The 22,661-nt window shown below is 52.6% G+C and overlaps 1 protein-coding gene across 12 annotated transcripts in view; it reads right to left on the bottom strand.

Moving 5' to 3' along the window:
* Positions 1–22,661, bottom strand: part of Camta1 (calmodulin binding transcription activator 1) — a 933,671-nt gene that overhangs the window by 92,319 nt on the left and 818,691 nt on the right. For all 12 annotated transcript variants that reach the window (XM_045148752.1, XM_045148751.1, XM_045148756.1 and 9 more), the window contains 3 exons: positions 13,773–13,913; positions 10,332–12,181; positions 4,984–5,110 (listed from right to left, as the gene is read on the bottom strand). In XM_045148752.1, the coding sequence (XP_045004687.1) occupies positions 4,984–5,110; positions 10,332–12,181; positions 13,773–13,913 (2,118 nt within the window). The remainder of the gene's footprint in view (positions 1–4,983; positions 5,111–10,331; positions 12,182–13,772; positions 13,914–22,661) is intronic.

The raw sequence follows: 22,661 nt of genomic DNA, 5'->3' as shown, positions 1-22,661 counted from the left end.
TCACTCTTTTGCCCACTCTTGCTCAAGCTGCAGTTTCTTACTGCTCCCCAAATTTGCTGGTTTTTTTCTCCATGATCTCTCCTGATCCTTGAGTCTATTCACCCCTACAGGACCGAGGTTACAGACACACATGGCTCTGCCCAGCTGTTTATGTGGTTCCTGAGGACGGAAGCGCAGTAGTCTCTCGGGCCCTCATGTTCACACAGGCCGCTGACCCATCGCTCCAGCCTCGCCTTTCATCTTCTGCTCTCTGGAAACCTCCTAGAACCCAGGCTGGGGCTCTCTAGCCAGCAGGGTCTTCTCAGTGGCTGGGGTAGGGTCCTCCACCTGCATCACCCGCAGCCCAGTTGCCTGACTGGACTGACTTCCTCTGGGCCTGTGTATGTGTCTTCTCTAGCCAGGCATAGTGCCTAGATGTTCTCATCCAGGGCCCCTTTTGCCTGGATAAGTGTGTCAGGCCCGCCAACAGTGGAATTTCAGCTCCTTTCAGCTCCCTGTGACCCCTCCCCTACATTGTTCCCAGCCTTTAAAGAGGCCTGGCTTACGTTCACCCCCTCCCCCCCAAGGCCCTGCTTTGTTGGCTAGGCCAGTTTGGTTCAGTTTTGGCTTGGGTGTCAAGTGTTTGTCCTGCATGTTGGTCCTAGCTTTCCCTGGGAGACCCCCAGATGAGGTCCTCAGTGGCTAATATCATCTATCTGGGTAGCATGACCCCTCCTCTTTCTTGGACCCGATGCTTTTTGGGGCCAGGAGCCCCTCTAGGGGCTGAATTTTTTTCTTTGCTTCATTCCAGGCTCCTACTCAGTACATGGCAAGAAGGAGACTCTCAAAAAGTATTTGGAAAATTAGGAAACAAATTAACGAATGAACTAATGAATGAATGAATGAATCCTTCCAGAGGACCCATTTCAACATGGATGTCAAAACAGAGCTATCTAAAGGGTACCTGCTGTGAGGTTGGCTGCCAACAGAAGGTGTTCAACAGGCAGACTATGGCGCTTCTATTTACCAATTAGGCCTGTCAGTCTGGTCTAATTGGTAAATTCCAGCCTTTTGCCTGTCAGCATCTGGTCAGAAACACACATGTCAGAAAAGTCCCGTGAGACCCTGGCCTGCAAGGACTCCACCTGCCAACTCTGGGAACCCATGAGTGTTGTGGGACCCAGAGAATCACCTGCAGAGACCCAAGTGGTCCTTGGGAGTGAAAGCCTCCTTCAGGAAACACCTCTAGAAGCAGAGCCCCAGAGGAAGGTCCTTCCTGAGCCTCTGTGGCTTAATACCATGTGGAAGGGAGTCTCTACAGATGGCCCACCAAGGCTTAGAGAAGCTGACCTCCAAGCTAAAGTCAAAAGCAGATGGTATCTGGCTGACTGGGATGTACCCAGATGTGTCGGATTCAGGCCCCCAGCATCCTCTAGGTCCTGACCTGGGGCACTACGCAAAGGGCACATAGAGAAGCCAGTCCTTTGTCCAAAAACTAAGGCAAGGTCTGGGTCTTTAGCCAGGTGAAGGAAGTGGCATCTATTTATAGGTTAGGCAAGTCCCTTGCCCATAGCAGGTGCAAAGTGGACAGTGTAATAGCATGTTGTCCTCTCTCCTGGGCTGCGGTGGGCTGACCTATTCCAGACCGGCATCAGGATGGCTGCTTCCCCTGCCTGACAGGGCAGCTGAGAGCCTTGGGGGCCGAGTGGGCCCTCTTGAGACAGGCGGGCAGCTAATGAGGGCTGGGACTGCCGGGAGAGGCTTGGGACCTGTGGAGTGAAGGAAGTGCTGATCCTGGGGAGAAGCTGAGCCCCTGAAGCTTGTCCCTGGAGCAGGGCATTCTGCTCTAGTGGGCTGTAAGGAGAGACTGAGATAGTAAAGGAGAATACTTGATAGATGAGCTCTGGAGCCTCATGGAGGAAACAGGTGGAACAGGGCAGGCAGGCACCAAGGCAGTCATGGAGCACGCTGGACCACCCCAGGTGGTGTGCAGGAGGACCCACTGGCATGCCCAGCCCACTCCTGCCACTTCTCATCACCATCTCTGGCCTCCACGGGAAGCAGCCTCCTCTCCTCCTGCAAGGTTCCTGGCTTCAGCTATAATAGGAGTGTTCCTCTCCCTTCCCCCACCTTCAATTCCTTGTTCTGCCTCACCTGTTCACTGCCCAGGCTAGCTGGACCAGCCACCCCTACAGCTGAAGATATGGGAGGCGGATCAGTCAAAGATTCCTCCTCACCCCAGCAAAGGTGACAGAAAGCTCACATTTTCAAAACTGCCTTCAGACTCCTAGAGACTTGGTCATTCCTTCACAGACCTTTAGCACCCCTTGTACCACGCCAGATACTTTGCTAACACTGGGGACACAAAAGTGACCAAGAAAGGCATAGTCCATGCCCTCACAGAGCCCACAGGCCAATGGAGAGGTAATGATGGTCAGAAGTCAAGGATGAGTTAGCCAGACAGGGACATCAAGCTCAGTAGATCCCAGACTCCTATAATGTGGATCACTACACCATATGGGGGTTGCTTAACTAAATGTGGGGGTTGAAAACAATTTGGCAAAGGTAAAAGGTTCCTAAGCATGCAATGACTAAAATTTAATCCAAAATATATGCATAATTAATCCGAGGTGTTTCTGGCAGCACTTGCCTGTGTTGTAGCACATGACTGCTCCACAGCCTTGGTTCCAAACACACAATGTGTGCGTGCTGTCTAAACACACCAGTGAACGGTGCTCACATTTGAGACTACGGAATGCTAACTGCAGTACTTTTCCTGAACTTAGTTTTTGCTGTTATAAGAACCCCATGGCTTACCAAAACCAAAGATTTTTAATATTTTCTTGCCACCATTCCTCAACATGTAAATATCAAATCAGTGTCTCCTAGGATTGGATTGTGAGAATGTTAGTTTTTTTTTTAAAAGACTTTCAATTTATTTATTTGAGAGTGTGATAGAGAGGAAGAGACAGAGAGAAGTAGAATGGGTGCACCAGGGCCTCCAGCCACTGCAAAGGAACTCTAAATGCATGTGCTACCTTATGCATCTGGCTTGCATCAGTCCTGGGGAATTGAACCAGGATCCTTTGGCTTTGCAGGCAACACCTTAACCATTAAGCCATCTCTCTAAGAGCCCTAGAATGTTAGATTTTTTAAAAAAAATTGCTGTTTAAATTGCTATCTTGAGTTTCATTAAAAAATTCATTAAATGAAGTTTGGCTTGGGGTTAGGTCAGAATTTCCTATCACTTCTGCAATGGCCCTAAACATTTTGCACTATATATTTATGCAAAGTGCCATTCTCAGCATGGATGGTTATAAAATCACCACATCAATCTAGTCTGAAACACTGTGGAGATGCTCGTTGGCCTGCGTTATGAACTGTTTCGCCAAGATTTAGCTCTTTATGCAAAAATAAATAAAGCGCATCTATCTCAGGGTATAAATTTGCTTCCATCATAAATCTGGGTAAAATCATATGCATCCTAAAGAATCATTTTAAAATAAGTTTATGATTTGTTATCAGTAAGTGTTTAATTTATATACCTATGGACGCGGGGTCATGTTAACATTTTTGGGTCAACAAGTGAAGAAGATTTAGGCAGTTCTGCAGTGGACAATGACGACGTCACGGTGAGGGAGGGCGGAAGGCAGCCACGAAGGACACACAAGGAAGGGCTCCTGGCTGGCTTTCCTTTCCTAAGACGTCATTGTGGTGGTTTGAATCAGATGTCGCCCATAAAGTCATGTGTTTTGAATGTTTAATCCCTAGCTGGTGGAAATTTGGGGGGGGGGGCAGGACCTTGCTGGAGGAGGTGTGTTTCTGGGGTGTGCTTTGGAGTGGTATAGCCCAGCTTCCCCCTTGCCAGAGCTGAGCTCACTGCCTTACCTTTCTGCAGGCTGCTGTGGCAAGAAGTGATGGCCAGCATCTGCTCTACCATCCTTTCCCTGCCATGCTGAAACTGCCCCTCAAGACTGTAAGCCAAGGTAAACCCTTTCCTCCCATCAGCTACTTCTGGTCGAGTGTTTTATCCCGGCAAATGAAAGTAGCTACAAAAGTCAGGGAGCCCATGAAATTGGAAGCACATTATACGCGTGCACCTTTTTCTTGGTACAGGGTAGATGTTAAATGAAATTCTCAGAGTACTTTATGTTCCTTGTTCTTAGTTTGACACCTCAATCCCCCACAGCCCCTACCCCTGAGAAACCTTTTACGACCTGCACTGTGCTCCAGATGGACTGATCTGGTAGACACATGGCCTGGACACTCTGGCTGGCCCAGGCAGGACAGAGGTTGTTCTTTTGGAGGTGGTCTTGCCCGCCCCTTTGCTCAGCCCCTGCTGAATGTTTCACCTGGCTTATTGGTGCTCTAAATGATCCCCTTATTATGTTTTCTTTCTTTTTGCACGTATGTGTGTACTATGTGTGTTGTGCTGTGTGTGCAGCATAGTGTATGTGTGTGTGACTGCATGCAGATACGTGTGCCTGGTGTGTCCTCCTCTGCTGCTCCTCTGTGGAGGTCAGTGGAGAACACTGCGAGCCCTCTACTGCTCTTCCTCTCGCTTCCTGGAGACGGAGTCTCTCATTAAACCCAGCGCTGCCATTTTCAGTCAGACTGGCTGACCACTGAATCCCAGAAAGCCTTTATCTGTCCCCACGGGACCAGGGTCATAGGTATGTGTGGCCATGCCCAGCTTTTTAATTTTAAATATGGGTGCTGGGGATTGAACTCAGGCCATCTCAGGCCCTCATGCTTGTGTTGTAAGCACTTACCTGATCAGCCAACACCCCAGCCCCCTACCTTGTTACATTTCCTAAGCATGCCTGGTGTCCCCACCTGACCTAGGGTCTCTGAGCTGTAAAGCCTGACTATATAATAAACCCTGTGGGACTCACGTCTTCATAGCTGAGGAAACCACAGTAGACTTGCTCAAGGTCACCCCAAGGCCAATTGAAAGGCCACTCCCTGGGCCCCCACACCTTCTGCTGGGGGCAGCCTTCTCACCTGGGCAGTAGCAGCGCAGCACCCCGGGCTGAATCAGGGATGCAGGCACGGAGATCTGGTCAAACAAGCAGCTGTAGTTATTGCTGGCTTCCTGCCACGGGCCTGTGATGAGGACCTTCACTCCTCCCTGAAGGAGACAGAGATGAACAGAGATGGAACAGGACCACCAGGGGACGGAGCACAGGGAAGGCCCCTTCAGTAGCATGCTCAGATAACGGGGACTGATGGTTACACATGCAGATTCCCAGGCTGTATCCCACAATTTCCGATAAGCTCTGACTTCTAGGAGCCATTCTTCCGGGACAACAGGCCAGAAGAGGGGCCCACTGCTGTCCCCACCCTTGGGAGACCGCAGAAGCATTCCAAAGCTGACATCCAACACTCTGACACTGTTCGATTAACTTAAAGGCCCATGCTACTAGCAGGGAACAGAAGTTTTCAAGGCTCTATAGGCCATGGTGAGAATGGGCCAGCAGGGTCCCCAGAAAGAAAGCCAACAGGACATAGAGGTTTGCCCTCAATCCTGTATGGAAAGGGGGGGGGGAGAAGTCACAGGTCTGAGCAGATGTTCTTATGAAAAACTGAAGGAGGATGGGAGACCCTCTGGGTGTGGTGGGGCTCAGATCTGGGACTGGGGTTTGGGGAGGGGACAGACCTCCTCTGTGCCCCATAGGACACCTCCCCCCTGAGCGATGCGGGCAAGTGGACAGCTCAGGCATCACACACTCAGGCACCAACCCCACAGCCTGGCCCAGGGGAGCCTCAGCTGACCTTCCCCAGCTCCAGATGAGGAAACCCAGTCCCCAAGAACCCAAGGTGACCAGAGTGGCAGAACATTTGAAGGGGTGGGTGCTCCCTAACCTGCTCCGGCCAGTAAAAATACCCCAAAATAAGGAGAGTGGTCTGAGCAGTCCCTTTCAGAGCCATTGTTCCCGTTAGTGATTAATGGAACCTCCTCTTCTCTCTCACTTCACGGAGCCCCAGGCAGACAAGACTACAGGTCCCCTACTTACAGCTTAGCCAAGAAGAGGGGCTGGTCACTCAGGGTGGAGGAAGGCTCTGGGGATGCCCGGGGATGCAGAGTATAGGGGTGCTGTCCTCTGGCTCTTCTGACTAACCTTGGGTGGACCCACCCCAGAGGCACATGCACCCCACCCCCAATCAAGTAAACACCTTTCCCCGCAGCAGGGCGGAGAGCAGGGCTGTCCAGGGTGGAGAGCGCCACCTGGCGTCCAGGCCGGAGAAGGCCGAGAGACGCTCCGAGAGCAGGAAGACTCAGGCTAGGCAGGATCTAAGAACTGCGGAGGCGATTCCACACATCCTTACCGCCCCGCCAAGCCGCAGCCCAGTTAATCCTTATCTCCTCTTCAGTTTGTTTGCTTTACCTAGCCCTGGCCCACCCCTGCCCTGGAGAGGGAGCCCTGACCTCCATACTATCTATCGTGCTTTCCAGCGCCCCGTACACACCAGTATTCCGGGAACCTAGACCTAGCCTGGGGCTGACCTCGGACATAAAGAACAGCTGAGTGTGTTTCATTGATCAGTTTGAAGAGACTTGTTTTCCCAGGCTGGGTAAAAGGGAAGGTAATCCCTTCCTCTGGGCCCAGGAAAGGTCACTTTACTGTGGGACAACTAAAGTTTTGGGACAGTGGAGAAATCTCAGGACTCAGCCCAAATCTCAGGACTCAGCCCAAAGCAGGAAGCCTATCCCTGACCCTCAGCGGTTGTGTGACCACAAGAAAGTGGCCCTTCCCCCTAGGTGGCCCTTCTGGCTGTAACAACCCTTGGTTCAGATGCAGAACTCCATTTGGAACTCTGTCCGAGTGATGGTGTGTGTGTGGGAGAGGAGGGGGTGGGGGGACTTGGGGTGTTTGCCCCGCTGAAATGTCCAGAAACACCACAAGGCTAGCTCTGAGCATGGACCGTGGGAAGTAGAAGGGCAGCGGCTTCAAAAGGCCTCAGACAGCTCCATGTGAGAAACAACAACAACAACAAAAAGAAAGAAAAGAAAAGAAAAATAATAACCCAAACCCACAGCGGCTGGCGTGATGCTGGGCTGTTGTGGGGAACAAAGAGCTGCAGAAATTACTGGAGAACATCAGGGCCTTCTCCATGGCAACCACCGCAGGACACCTCAGCATCCATCAGTTCAGAGGACAGTTCCCATGGCAACCACTCGCCTGGCTGCACTGACCTGCTTGTCATGTGATGTGAGTGTAGATGCATGTGTGTGTGTGTGTGTGTGTGTGTGTGTGTGTGTGTGTGCGCGCGCGCACGCGCGCACGCACGTACGCCTGGCAGCTCTAATTGCAGCCTTTCTGCCTGGTGCAGGAGCAGATGGTGGGAGGTGATGGGGAAGGGGCAGCAGATACCATCTGAGGTTTCTGTGTCTTGGGAGCTCTGGGATGAAGGATCTGGAGTTCCAGTGCAGCCTTGGCAGATGCTGGGGCACGTGTGTGCGTGTGTGTGTGGTGTGTGATACATATATAGTATATGTAGTATGTATGTGTGGTACGGCATGTTGGATATGTATGTTGTATGTGTATGTGGTGCTATATGATATATGTGCATCTTATGTGTAGTGTGTGGAGTGGAGTGTGAGTGTGTGTGTATGGTGTGTATGTGGCTGTCTGCTATGTGGAGTGTGGTGTATATGTGGCATGGTGCACGCTTGTGTGTAGTGTGTGTGTTTGGGGGACCAGCTGCAGTTGAAGGAGATGAGGTGGGTCAAGCAGAGAAGAAACGGAGCAGCCCATGGAGTAAGGTGCACTCACAGAACCAGCAGGGTGTCCCAGGCCTGGCATGCTGGGTACCACAGAGGTTTAAAGTTAGGTGCCGGCATTAAGTGGCCATGTAGACATGGTTGTGACTAGCAAGTGAGGCCCTAGCTGTGTGGGTTGATGGCAGAGCCCTCCCTGGGCACACCTGAGCCCGGCTAGCACAGGGCACCTGGCACAAGCAGTGTGTAAACAGACCCTTGCTGATTGGCCAGAGAAAGAGATAGGATGCCAGGCAAACATGACAAGTGGTTTGTGAAGGGACCCAAGCGTCAGGACAGAAGTGTTGTCTCTTACAGAACTGGGTGTACTGCTGTTGATTGGCCCGGGGACAGCTCTGAAAGGCTTCATGGTGATGTCATGTTGAGTTCTCAAATGGAATTTCTCTTATCAAATGACTTTGAGCTGCTTCTGTTTCTGGGTACCAGAATCAGGATTTCTGGAAAACCTACATTCGGGGCTACCTCTGCATTTGCCTTTCGTGGGTCGCCCTCTGGTGGTGAGCCGCTGAATTGACTTTCTTTGGAGTACAGTTTAGAGATTTCCAGGCTGATGATGAACAGAGGGAACCAGGCTTGCTGAAGTCCTCCTCTCCAGAACCTGACAGGACCGAGTCTGAACTACTGGCCTGCACCCAGTCAGGACCCATGTTTACAGGCCAGGACTCCAGGGAATCTCCTAACTGTTGCAAGACCGGGCTGCAGGGAGCTTCCGGGCAGCTGATGTGAGTGCTACATCTGCCTGGTCGTAGGGCTTGGAGGCCCCGAGTCCACTCCCTTTCTGTTGTGCATTGATAAGGAAGCAGAGACCTGAAGAGTCAAGTCTCAGAGAGTCACATCAGAGGGAAGTTCTGGCCTTCCCAGGACCACAGTCCTCTCCTCCCTCCTGATCCTGAACCTCGTGGGGGCAAGCTACCCAGTGAGCCTTTGAGTGGGAATGGTGGTGGTCACTCAGACAATGCCTCTGAGGCAGTTTGCCCAGGAGAGTGGTGTGTCAGGGGTAGTTTTATGGGAGTTTTACCAAGAGGGGAGTGTGGGACCAAGTGGGGGTGAACCGAAAGGCAGGCTTCATTCAGTTAGTCCTCAGCTTGCCCTAGGAAGGTTTCATCTATGTATTTTAGAGATAGAAAAGTTGGCGACTTTCCCCAAGGTCATGGGAGGGTAAGGGTGAAGTTGGATTTGAATCAAGATCACCAGCCCCTGCCCCATACATCTGGCTGTCTGCTCTTGATGGCTGCCTCTGGCTACATCAATACCTTGTGTGTCCAGACACCTGCCAGCTTCTTAGGCCCCCAACCTGGCCTCAGCTTGCACGTGGGCAGTTTTGTGAGAGCTGGAGGCATGTACCTACAAGTGGTCTTAGCTTCACTTTACCAGAGGGACGGAGGGAGAAGCGTGTGTCCTGGTGAATTCCTGGGGAATGGCTGGGGTTGGGGAGCACTCCTGGATGAAAGTATTTCAGCTGGTCCCCTAGTGAATGTACTGGTGTGGTGAGTGGTCAGGGGAACTCCAAGCTTTGTCATGTGCAGCAGGATGTTTAAGGAGACTGGGGTCATGCTACCCCTTTCCTACTACAGTCTACTTTAAAGAAAAAGCAAAATTTCTTTTTAAATATTGGCACCCTTGGGCCTTCCTGCAGTCCTGTTAGAGCAGTAGTGTTTTCTAAGGTCAGTTCTCAGAGAAGCTAGTCAGCCCTTGGTGAGGGGCACAGGTCCCAGGTCATACAGCATACTTACAGACATGGGTGAGCGTTCCAAAGCAATCCTCTCCCTTTTACTTTTTTTCTTTTGGTGTGTGTGTGTGTGTGTGTGTGTGTGTGTGTGTGTGTTGTGAGTATATGTGCTTGTGCTGTGAATATGTATGTGTGTGTTCACATGTATGTGGGTTTGCAGAGGCCAGAGGTAGGTATCAAGTGTCTCCTTCCATCACTCCTGGCTTTATTTATTGAGATAGGCTCTCTCACTGAACCCAGCACTCCATGGATTCAGCTAGTCTATCTAGACAGTTTGCCATGGATATCTACCTGTCTCTGTCTCCCGGAGCACTGGGATTCCAGCTCCACATCACCGTGTTTACACAGGTGCTGGGGATCTGAACCTGGGTCTTCATGCTTGTGAGGCAAATACCTTACCATCTTACTGACCGAGCCACCTCCTCAGCCCCTTCTTTCACCTTTGGTGAGAGGTTTTCTGTATGCTCTAGTGAAGCCAGCATGAGCCATGGGGACACGTGAGCTGATGGCCCAAGGTGGTGAGTCCTGAATGTTTTAAAAACAGTGCCAGGACCCCTTTCCAAAACAGAGAAAAGAGGGGAGGGAGAAATGCAAAGAAAGAAAAGAAAAAGGAAAATCTAAGTGGCGGACTCTGAAAGCAGGAGCGGGAAAGGGCATTTTATGTCTAGGTACACCCCTGACTTGAAAGCTCCTTGCCTTGCTGCAGCGACCCCTGAGAACTGCTCCGGGAGGGGACAGCCTTGTCTTTAAGGCCAGAGTTTCATCCATAGGTGTCCACATGCAAATAAGGCAGGTGTGTGTGTGTGTGGGGGGGGTGAGGTAGCAGCACTTGCAGCTTACCTCTGGGTAAGACCACTCTGGGGAGTAGTCGGTCACCATGAACACCCGTCCACTCTGCTGCAGCATCCCCAGGGTGCCCTGGGCTGAGGCAGCAGAGACCACCTCGGCCACATGCATGTAGGCCATGGTGCCAGCCCCGCCCTCAGCACTGCTCAGCTGCAGGCTGCCTTGCTGGGGGCTGCAGCAGGGGATGCACATCTCTGCCTGAGTGAAGGGGGCTCGCACCCCATCTTCTGACTGTGACAGTGCTGCACTGTCCCCCGACACCAGCTGGTGCCCATAGATGGTGCCGCTGCCCCCCTCCACGGAGATGAAGTCATTGATCAGGTCGGAGAACTGGTTGCTGAAGGAGATGTCAAAGTGGTCCAGGCTGAGCTCCATGTTGGGGGTGTTACTCAGGTTGGGCTGGGCCACCGGGTAGAGTCCCTGGACCACGTTGCTCGGGAGGAGGGGGACACCGCCGGCACTGCGGATCACCCCGTTGGTCTCAGGCTGCAGGTAGTGCTCTGAGCCACAGGCCTGCAGTTCCCCAGACTTGAGGAGGACCTCGCTCCCTTCTGCTGCCTGCGAAGTCTCCATGGTGACCTCCCCTTCTGCTGTCATGGCCTGGAAGTTGGCCTGGAACTGCATGAGGTGCAGGGAGGAAGTGGACTCTATCCTCGTCTCCACATGGCCACTGCAAGAGCTGGTCTGGGAGGAGGCCTCCGTTTTCACCGTGGGCATCACAAAGGTGGCCCCAGACTCGCTCAGGCTGCTGTGGGCATTCTGCTCGATGGGGAGGGCTTTGCTGGCATCCTGCAGGAAGAAGCTTGGGGAGGGGGTCTGGTGGATGTGGGGGCTGTGGCCCGTCTGGCTGAAGCTGGAGGTGTAGTCTTTGTTGGAGTCTATGGCACTGAAGTCCATCTGCTCCAGGGTGGTGCTGGGACTCAGGCCACCGCCAGATGGCAGGAGGCTGGAGCCTGCTGTTAAGGTTAGGGAGCTGGATGCTGCAGCTGCCGTGGAGGAGGAGTACGCCGCCTCTTTGGCCATCTGCTGCTCGAAGGAGGTGTCCTCGGTCTTTATCTCCTTGGTGAGGACGCTGGTGAAGCCGAAACTCCTCTCCGCAGGCGGAGAGTGCCGGATGTTGGTGCTTACCATTTCAGCTTTCAGACCCCCACCCCCGTATGTCTGGCCCTGCTTTGGGTTATTGAGGAAACAGTCGGGGTCAAAGTTCATGGTGGTCTCTGGAATCTTCCGGCCACCATCGAGGGTAGTGGAGAGGACCAGCTCTTCGGACACATTGGTGGGAAGCATGGACAGGCTGTCCGAGCTGCCCGTGGTGGGGAAGGCAAATTTGTGGCCATCGGAACTTACAGCCAGGACGAGGCCCTGAGAGGCATCAGGCGACAGGAGGTGGTGGTTGGGGCCGGCGGTGGGGGACATGGTATATACAGCCTCATTGGTGACCTCCGACATGAATACTGTGGCACTTTGGGACAAGCCCCCCATCACGGAGGCCACTGCCATGCTGGACACACCTGTGACTACAGGGCTGTCCACCATATCCGGGTCACTGTTGAGCCCACTGCTGATGGATACAGGGGAGCTCTGGGTGGTGTCAGGGACCTCCACCTGGTTGGTGGAGGACACCTCCGTGCTGTTCTGGTGCAGCAGTGCGGGCTTGGCCACCTTGCCGTTCCTCTTCTCGCGGCCGGAGCTCTTGCCGTGGCTGGGCTCATGCTTGCCCTCCGACACGTCATTGTGCTGCACCTCCGAGTGGCTCCCGTAGCCCCCAGCCCTTGGCTCCACCTTTGGTGAGATGATTCGGTGTTTGGCACTGTTACATTTGTGGTGCACACTGCTGCCTGCTCCTGCAGAGATCAGAGCACAACACGCGCACACACACACACACACACACACACACACACACACACACACACACAGAGTCAGAGCTGGGACTTCAGAAAGTTCTGTCCCCAAGCAGATAAAGTGTCCTTGGCAAAGTCCCCACTGGGGAGACCAAGCAGGACACAGACCCCAGTCCATGGACACTTGGGGTCTTAGGTCTACCTATGCCTGGCCATGAGGTCGCTCATGTTCTACATCACCATTGTCTAAAGACCAGAGGGCTTGATTCTGTCCTTCAGTAGCTCGTGGCATGTGGAAACCCAGGGAGGGGAGAGAGAAAAGTCCCCTCTACTATTTCAGGACAGATATTATTAAATATTATTCACCTGCTGGCCAGGGGGCTTCAACTCAGCCAAAGAGATGGTGAGTGTGTCTTCCCTCTACTCCAGCTTCCCATGCCTGATTCTGGCTGAGACATGCTTAACGAAGCTCATGACCTTCAGATTCTTCAATCAGGAGCCCCTTTCCCAGGGACTGGAAACCAGAGCTTGGCAGGGGGAGGTGGAGAATGTACTTTCTCCGGGTCAGCTCTCAGAGTCCATGCCCACAAACATTCTAGACCCTGATCCTATGGTAGGAAGGTATTTGAGACAACCCTTCCCACCATTTAGCTAAGCCAAGGCCTCGCTTTAGCTCTTTGGGGGCATAAAAGTCCTTCTAGGTTGTAATCAAGGACAGAGCTCCAGCCCTGTGGGAGGCAAAGGCATAGCTTGCTCACAAACACATCCGTTGTGGGCTCAGGAAGGCTGGTGTGGTTCCTCCCCCACTGCCTCCAGGGTCAATGTCTTCACTCCATCTGACAAGGGTCACTTCACTTCTCATAAAAGAATGAACTTTCCCTGATCCTATTTCAGCTTCACCGCCAGGACTCCTAAATGCACCAAGCTCTTACAGAGAAGCAACTGGCTTCTGATAAAAACATCAAATAAAAGCAGTCAGGGGAGTGGAGAGGCACATTCCAGAAACTGTGTGCCATCATCCAAAAAACAGACATGAAAGGATAGAGCATGGGACACCTTCCCTTTTTGGAGGGGACAGAGGTTAAAGAAAGGCTTAGCTTGAGTGGTCCCATTGGCTCAGGGAAGATGTCCCTGAAGAACTCCAGAGCCTGGTGACCTGGGTCTCCTGATGAAATTTCCCAAAAGTGCAGGTTTTAGTGGGCACTTGGGGAAGGTGCCCAGAGGCACTGGATCCCTGAACTTCTCCATTCTTCTGACACTGCTGCCCACCACTCCATGTTCCATTTGCCTCTCTAGAAACTGCTTTCTCTCTCTCACCCAAAGCAGGCTGCGAAGCCAGCCCTGGAGGGCAGGACCAGGGTGATGGGCTTGCCGATGCCTGGTTCTTGGTGGTATCTTTCCTCATGGGACAGAATGGCAGAAGTCCTTGTTCCCATGCATCACTTGCCTTAAAGGGCCCCTTTCCTCTCTAGACAGGACAGCTGAGCCCCATGTTCCCCAGTGTTACCTGTCCCCAGATCACCCCTTCCCTTACTATACAGGATGGCTGAAACCCTGTGTCCCCATGTCATCTGCCCCCAGGACCCCAGCTCACCCAAGCTGCCGGTGCAGAGGCAGTTGTGGGTCCGAGGCTGAGGCTTGGTCTGGTGGCTGTCAAGGATTTGCTGCACCAGCTGCTCTACTGAGAAGCCTGAGCTGCTGTTCCCATTGCTGCAGGTCCACTTGATGCCATGGACTACAGAGAGAGACAGGGAGGGAGGGGGAAGAGAAAGAGAGAGAGGTGTCAGAGGCCATGGGCATAGGGGGGCAGTTGGGTAGGGCCTGGGGGATAGAACCAGACCTTCTAAAAGTTCAGTCCTCTCTCTGCTGGAAAACCAGCCTCGGGGCTGAATTGATGAGTGTGAGGATGGTGGGTGGGAGGCCTGACTTCCCACCAGATTCTCTGCTCCATCGGAAGCTCTAAGCTCTTCCCTGCTTCCTTCCCTCCCTTCCCCATGTTGATCCCAGGAGTAGTATATCTAGAGTTTTGCCTTTGTTTTCCCAAAGTCTAAGGGCACCAAAAAGGTTCTTCAGAGAGTCAGAAGAGGAGGATGAGAATAAATATAAGGGAGGAAGAAAGAGGGCCAGATGGAGGCCAAGTCATATCTCCAGAATGCAAGACCTTATGCAGACTCAAAGGATGGAGGTGAGAGGGTGCATTGAGCAAAAGAACCAGGTCTGGTTCCAGGAGTGTATATGGAGGTGGTCTTCCCTCACAGGGTGACTTCCACTTCCTATCCTTCCCAGACTTCTCTGCCCCAGAGGGGTTACAAGGGAGGCCAGAGACAGAGCAGGACCAAAGTGCTCATGTGGCCCAGAGAGTAGGAGCCTCAGGGCTCATTAAAGAAATATATTTTATTTACTTATTTGTTACTGAGAAAGAGGGAGTGAGGGAGGGGGAGGGAGGGAGGGAGAGGGGGGGAGATAATGGGCACACCAGGGCCTTCAGCCACTGTAAATGAACTCCAGATGCATGCACCCTCTTGTGCATCTGGCTTACGTGGGTCCTGAAGAATTGAGCCAGGATTCTTTGGCTTTGCAGACAAATGTCTTATCCACTAAGCAATCTGTCCAGCCCCCTTCAGGGCTCATTTTAAACTGATCATCTCTCATCTTTACAAAGCTGCCCTGGGGTTTGGGCTTGTGGTAGTTTGAATGAGATGTCCCCCATAGCCTCATGTGTTTTGAATACTTGGTCCCCAGCTGGTGGCAGTTTGGGAAGTGGAAACTTGTTAAGGGAAGTATGTTGCTAGGGGTGGGCTTTGGGGTGCTATCGCCACACACACAGAACCAGATCATGATTGCTGCTTCCTCCCAACTGATATGACAAGATGTGATGCGCAGACTCTGCTCAGTGGTGCTTTTTCCAGCCATGATGAAGCGTCCCCTCAAGACCAAGTTGAAATAAACCCTTTCCTTCCCCATGCTGCTTTTGATCAGGGTTGTGTCCCAGCAACAAGAAGGTAGTTGCAACAGGGTTCAACAACCCCCTGGAATTGGGGAGGAGGGCTCCAGAGTGGGGGTGAGTTTCATCTGCTTGGCAGAATGGGGCTGGCAGTCCAAGAGAAAACTGCCTTCTTGGCTACATGTGCAGGCAAAGCAGACTCTACCAAGAGTGGCCTGATCCCTGAGTCCCTGCACTGTCCAGCTCTCTCTGGTGGCTCATACAGTGACTCTACTGCTCTGGGGCTCCAGCAGGGAGACTACTGTGCAAAGGGAGGAGTGGACACAGCGGCACGAGCTTGAAAACAGGGTGACTAGGAGATAGGAGGCAGGGCAGGTAGCAGCTAGGCCAGGCTGACATCTGGATTCGAGGCCAGGGTTTTATTTTGTTGTGTGAACTGGGGTATCGGGTCACCTCTCAGAACCTGTGTCTCCTCACAGAATAGAATAGTTCCTGCCTCATTAGTCACACAGGAGGGAGCTCTGTGTACATGCCTGGCACTTAGTGCCAATCCAGCCAGGAGTAGCTGTTGTCAAAACTGGTAACAGGGACCATAGTGACCTGAATGAAGCAGGCAGTGAAGGCCCAGCCCTGGAGTGTGGCTGAGACACCGTAGGGGTCAGAGTTTGGGAAGGAAGGATGCTTTCTGTTGGGATGCTCACAGATGGCTCAGCCTTGGAATATGGTCACTGAGGTGGCCACTCTTCTTCATGACACCTATATAGACTTCAGGGTTTTTGTTTGTTTGTTTTGTTTTTTGAGGTAGGTTCTTGCTGTAGTTCAGGCTGATCTGGAATTCACTATGTAGTCTCAGGCTGGCCTGAAACTCGCGATGATCCTCCTACCTCTGCCTCCCTAGTTTTGGAGTTAAAGGCGTGTGCCACCACGCCCGGATCTCAGTGGGTTTTTCAGAGGACCGGAACCAGGTGGTGGGTTGTGCTGCCGGTGACTCCTTCTAGGCAAGTGCTGTCCACTTAGCCAGGCATTGGCTCTCCTTCATTGCTGTCCATGGCCCTGGAGGTCTTCAGAGTCCCACTTCCTGTACCTTCTGCTAGAGACGTTGGAGCCAGGAGGCACTTGCTGCAGACTTGCAAGGCTTTGAGGATGTGCCCGCCTATTTGGATAGCTTTGTGGGGTGGGTGTGTGCAGACAGGAGGTGGCATTTATGGCCCATCCTTCTGTAAATAGGCAGTGCCTTTGTTTTGGGTTTCCTATAGGAATTTTCTGACAGTTCTGGGAGGCTCTGGATCCATTTGTTCTCTCTGAGCATCTTGTCCCTGAGAGCTAGAAGAGAGGAGATCCCGGGCACCGGGACGCCATGCCTCATCCCAGCAATGGAGCTGTCTCCTCGAATAACTCTGCTTAGAAAGCTGGCAGACAGGACATGTTCAGCAGCAGGAGGGCCTCGTGCATGGGCAGGCTGTTGACCTTTCCAGGCTCGTTACAGATATGGAAACAGGCTCAGGCAGGTGAGATGATGGACTGTCCCATCTAGACACCAGCAGGCGGGAGACTAGAGGCTCCCTCTGCTCCATAGCGCATGCAGTGACCTGTCCTGGCTGTGTGCCCCTTACTGGATTGCCCAGGCTGCACCAGGAACTTGACATCATGGGTCAGAAATGGTCCAGGTATCTTCTTTTTTTTTAATTTTAATTTTTTGGTTCTTGTGGTGTGTGCATTAGTACCTGTGTGAGTGTAGAGGTCAGAGCACAGAAAACTTTCAGGTGTGGATCTTTGTACCTCCTTTAAGACATGGTCTTGTGTGTTCACAGCTGTTTTTGCCAGGCTAGCTGCCCCCTGGAACACCAGAGATTCTCCTGTTTCTGCCATCCTTCTCACCCAGAGCCAAGGCTGGGATGAGAAACACCTGCTACTTTGTGTGTCTGGGGTTCTGGATTCAGGGCTCACGTTTGCTTGTGTGGTAAGTACTCTATCCACTGAGCCGTCTTCCCAGTCGATTCCAGGGTAGCTTTAAAGGTGTGTGTGTGTGTGTGTGTGTGTGTGTGTGTGAGAGAGAGAGAGAGAGAGAGAGAGAGAGAGAGAGAGAGAGAGAGAGGGGTGTGGGGCTTCCCTCAAATCCATCATAATAGAACACACAGCCCTTTCCTAACCCTAAAATCCTAACCCTAAATCCAGGAGGGACTCAAGAACAGAGCTTTCATGTCATGTGTGGGAATATTTGGCAGATACCTGTCATAAAGCCAGGCCATAGGTTCTTCAGGGACCATCCACTCCCTGGAGAGATGAGCTATTCTCAGGGTAGCTCTACTCCTGGCTTCTCACTACATCCCAGGCCAGGGTTTTGAGTGTGGGGCTCAGTGGGCTTGCTAAGCCTCCATGGAGCTGGCAGCTCTTCTGACCAGGCCCATCCTTCCTATTGGTCCTCCAGCCCACACCACCATGAAACCTCATCTTCTCTTCCACTTGCTCTCTGCCGTATGTTGGGAGTGTTATAAAACGAGAACCCAGTGAAGGGTGACAGATTGCAAGCAGAGAATTTCTGGATGCTTAATGCAAATTGCCTACTGTCTTGGCACTTCCAATATAGAGAGGTCTCTCTCCCGCCGCTGGGGGAGGGGGAAGAAAGCCCCCTCCCCCAGGGTGGTGAGCTCTTTGTATTGAATATCAAATACTATCAAGATGGATTTTAACATGTCATGCTCGGCTTCCCAACACAGAATGAATCAGCAGGAAAGCAGATTTCTTGGGGGGAGGGGAAGCACAGTTTGAAGGGAAGGTTAATAAATGGCATAGGACACCTGTCACTCCTGATGGGGCCACACCCCTTTTGTAAAAACAGCAAAAGGAAACTCAGAAGTATGCTTGATCATGTGCACGGTCACAACTGGGCACAGAAAGGGGAAAAGGGATTCCCCGGAAAATCACCCTTGGTGACTCTGGGTCACAGCTGCTCTCTATTGGTCCCCTTGTTGTTGGCATAGAGGGCTATCTGTCTTGGGAGGATGGCCTGCATGTCTGGCCTAGCTTAAGACAAATGTTAGAAGGCCTCTCTCTTCATTCCTTCATACATGGAGCCTGGGCAGTGATCTTTGAGCTGGGTAAGAGGTCGAGGGGGACCTGTGTGCCCAGGAAGGTAGGGACAGGGAAAATCCAAGAGAGGGAGGGCAAACATGGAATGGGATAAGCTGGCTAGAGTAAGGGCTTCTCTGGAATAGGACCAGCCAGGAAGTCTACAATGACCACAGGGTAGGAGGATGCTACAGATCTTAAAGGCCTGACGAGGCTACCCACAGCAGATCTGTGTGAGGGGGCCTTTGGGTAGAGCTGTGGCTGGATGTGGCTGTCACAGAAACTCCACTGGCCCACGCCAGAGCTGACGTGGCTCACCTAAGATGTTTACCCTAATTACAACCCGAGGCAAGGCAGCTTCTACTAGTATGACTGATCAAAATGAAATCAATGTCAGCAGTATGTGGCCATGCTCTGGAGACCATCTTCCCTCAAACAATTTATCCAAGAGGAGGCCAGCTGCCGTGAGGAGAGTGATCGAGATGGGGCTGAGCAGGCTGAGTGAAGGTGGGCACTTCGCCCCACATGGACAGCTGCCAGCCAAGAGCCTCTTGGGTTACGGCTGTTCCTTGCGAGGCCCTTGTGAAGAGGGAGAGCTTGAGCCACTTGGGCTAAGCCAGGTATAGTCCCGCCCATGTTCCTCTATGAGGGGGAATGATGTCCGCTACACCATTCATATGTTGAAACTCTAACCCTCCCCTCCCCATGTGGAGACAAGGTGGACATCCCACCCAACAGGTCTGGTGTCCTTAGGTCAGGACAGCATACCAGGGGTGCTTGCACACAGAGAGAAGCCATATGAGGTCACACTGAGGAGACAGTTATCTGCAGGCCAGGAGGAGATGCCTCATCAGAAACCAAGCCCCCCAAACCTCCTGGTCCTTGGCCTTGATCTTCCAGTCTTCAGAACTATAGATAACAGATTTCCTTGTGTAAGCGCCAGTCAGTGGAGCTCTGTGTTTGGCCATAGATCCCAGGGGGTTGGGATAATTTGGGGGGATAATAAGCAGAGACCCATTCCCCACAGTTCTAGAGGTTGGAAGGTCAAGGTCAAGGTGTATCATCCTTCTGTTGCATCATCACATGGTAGAAAGGCAAATAGAAGGAACCCATGCCTGGGAGTCTTTGTATAATGACATCAGTCTATTAACTTGGCACTTCCTATCAGGCCTCCACTTCCCATTACAGATGCACCAGGGATTAAGGTTCAACATGAGCTTTATGGACACACACATGCATAAACACACGCACACGCACGCACAAACCTCAATAGGTGCACATGCACACACAAACTTCAATAAGTGGTCCGAATTGCCTAATACAGTCCCACGTGGGCCACAGCTGCCCCCTTTTCCAGGCTCCTTGCCTAGAGCCCAACAAGCCCTGGGAGAGACACTGGCCTGTGATTTGCACGAATATGCACCCACGTATGTGTGTGTGTGCGTGTGTGGGTGTGTGCGCAGTGCAAGGAGTCCTGGCATCAGGAACTTTCCAGCTGTCTCCCTGCTGTACCACCTAAATGTCACTCAGTCAGGCCCAGGTTCTACTTCCTGGAAGTGTACACTGCTACTCTGGCTCTCTCCTTCCTCACTGGAGCCCGTTTGAATGATGAGGCAGGACATGCCTTGTGGCTCACTGTTCTATCACCACTTCCCCCACCCCACCGGCTTGGAACCATTCTGGCATATAGATGTTGGATGAATGAAGGAGTGGACAGTGTCTCTGTCAGTCAAGTCTTGCCACTGAGAGAAGCTGGTACAGGTTCACGGTTGCTCCAGTGAGCTGTAAACAGAGCCGGTGCCTTGGCAACACTCACAGAAAGATAATGGTTATTGGACACAGTGCAGGCAGCAGACATGGCAGGAGCTGCTTCAGATGTTGACTCCATTACAGAAAAAACTAGGAAAAAAAATAATGGGTCCCCGATGGGGACGATGGTGTCGTTGGGTGCTCTCACACAAAGTCCTGCATGATCCCCACAGCAACGCCATCCCCAAGAACCCCATTAGAAAGGCATGTTCTTAGGCCTGACGGATCAGATTCTGGTCCTCCAGGGTTCTGATGCTCACTGGCTTGAGAATTGTTAGCTAGAGACAGTGTCCCTAACTCCCCTCTGGTCCTGTGAGGCAAAATGATTATCCTATGTTATTCATGGGAAAAATATGGCTCAGAAAAGTTGGGTGAGTTGCCCAGTGTCACACAGCAGGTAGGTGGGGGTGGATGGGTGGGTGGGAAGAAGCTTCAGTTTCAAACTCTTTCCACAGGCGCATGTGGCCCCAGTCCCTCTGAAGATCAGCTAGAAAAGTGACTCGGGGAAGTGCAGATTCCCTGCCATGTGCAGCAAGACTCAGTGTGGCTTTCCTCAGCCACGGAGACTCTGACACGTGGAGTCCACCTGGGGAGCCAGGGTCTCACTTTAGGGCTAAGGCGGGGAGGGGTGGAAGTCCCTACGTCCTCAGCACTTCTCTTGTGATCTTCCTCACTCGGGGGTGGGAAGGGCTTGGGCCAGCTGGGCAGCCAGCCTGGAGTACGAAGCCAGCCTAGACGAGGGCAGAGAGACCTCCCTTTAGCCCCAATGGGGCAGGGAGGAGAAGGGGGAGCAGGGTAGAGCTGGGAGGAGGGAGGAGCATAGAGGAGCAAGGGGAGCAGGAGGATGTGGGGGAGTGAGGAAGAACGGAGGGGAGTAGGGAGGCGCAGGGAACTAGGTGGAGGCCTGAGAGGGAGAACCTGAGCAAGCAGAGGGAGAGGAGAGGGAGAGAGGAGGTCACAGGAGGCCTGAGGGCTCAGCTGTGGACCAGGCGGGATGGCTAAGGCACAGCCTGGCTCCCACCACGCTCGGTCTGAGGGTCAAGACGGAGGGACAGTTCGGGGAGGTGCGGTAGAAGACAAAGAACCGGAAGACAGGCCGCGCCCAGGACAGCAGGAGCTGGAAGGAAGTAGCGGCGCTGACTGACCGCCTAGCGTGGCCTTGCCACCAGTGAGGGAAGACGGTGTGTGTGGAAGTCGCAGGCGGAGTCCCTGCGTCCTAGCTGAGCCTCGCCAGGGCCAGGGAGCGCTCAGCCCCGCTCTGGAGTGGGCTGGCCAGGACAGGAGGACGGGGCTGGGGCTTGAGAGCCTGTGGGAAAGAGGTGGGCTTCAGCAGCTGCTGCCCCGCTGGGGCCTCAGTACGGCGGTGGCTCCTTTCTTCACGTGCTGTGTGACGCTCTGGCTTGCCGCCTCGTCTGCAAAATGGGCATCTCATGACAGCTTCCGTGACATGGCATTTCTCTAGTGCCATTAAGAACACAGAGCTAAGGGGGATTTCTGATTTGGGAGTGACAGGAAGATCATGACTGGTGCTCTGGGATGACCTCCTGCCCTGGGAAGACCTTGGAAAACCTGGAAGGAAAGAGAGCCTTCGGAAACACGTTAGCCCTGGTGGCCCCTGCACTTGGAAACGGTCAGCTGCCTGGCCCCTTTGCTCTGTTGAGCAGTCATTTCTGGAAGACTGATGGGGGCCGGTCCAGAGCTTCCGTCTCCAAGGTAACAGCACAGGCGGCACCTGCTGGAATCCACGTTTTGTCTTTTCAGCTCGGTGGTGAGCAGGTGAGGACAAGTGGCGATGTCTTTGTCCTGAGGGTGGTGCTTTCTCTTCATCTCTTTGGGGGTGCTTTCTCTTCATCTGTCTGAACTCATTCTCCATACTTATACCCAAGTACCTGCCACCTAAGAGAGACTAGTGACAAGGACGACCTTTGAACTTTTGGAAACCACATTACCTCAGACATAGAAAATGGGGGCTGTGATTGTTTGTCCAGGTGTTGATATAAACTGGGACACTGCCAGGCAACCCCAAGCATCAGGTGAGCCATGTGACAGAGGTGGCTAGAGAAGGAGGTCACCTCACACCTGTCCTGGAGTAAATGAGGCCCCCTCTAGAATTGAGTTGTGACTTGTTGATGCTAGAAGACTGTCACCATGGCAACAAGGTCAATGGGAAATGGCAGTTGCATTGGTTTAATTTTCACTGTATTCTTGTTGACAGGAATAAAGGCACTGCTTCTGATTTCTTGGTTCAACTGGGTAAAATTTTCATTAGATTTAACTTTTCATATTCAGACACTCAAAGGCTCTTCAAGTCTTCATCTCACCACTTCAGCTCTCCTTCTCCTATTGGTCCTGAGAACAAAATGTTCACAAATCACATTTCGAGGGGCGCCGGACGGGAGTGAGGAGGCTGCGTGGAGTGCTTGCTGGCCTTGTGGTGGGCATCTGTGGGCGGCGTCTGCAGCTGGCTTGATTACTGCTTCTCACTATTGGGATAGGGGTGTGAGGATCCACCCCCTTTCTACTGAACCCTGAGCTTCATTCAGTGTCACACCTCCCCAAAAAGAGCTGGAGGCCAAGGTCTGGCATCGATGTGGAATACTTACCTTGGCCATTTTGCTTCTGATGGGCAGGATCACAGAGACGAGGAGCTAGGAAAGGAAC

This window comes from Jaculus jaculus, chromosome 5, assembly GCF_020740685.1.
Source record: "Jaculus jaculus isolate mJacJac1 chromosome 5, mJacJac1.mat.Y.cur, whole genome shotgun sequence".
In the NCBI taxonomy this organism is placed as follows: domain Eukaryota; kingdom Metazoa; phylum Chordata; class Mammalia; order Rodentia; family Dipodidae; genus Jaculus; species Jaculus jaculus.
The sequence above is the reverse complement of the archived record's forward strand: the minus strand, read 5'-3'. Positions and strand labels throughout refer to the sequence as shown.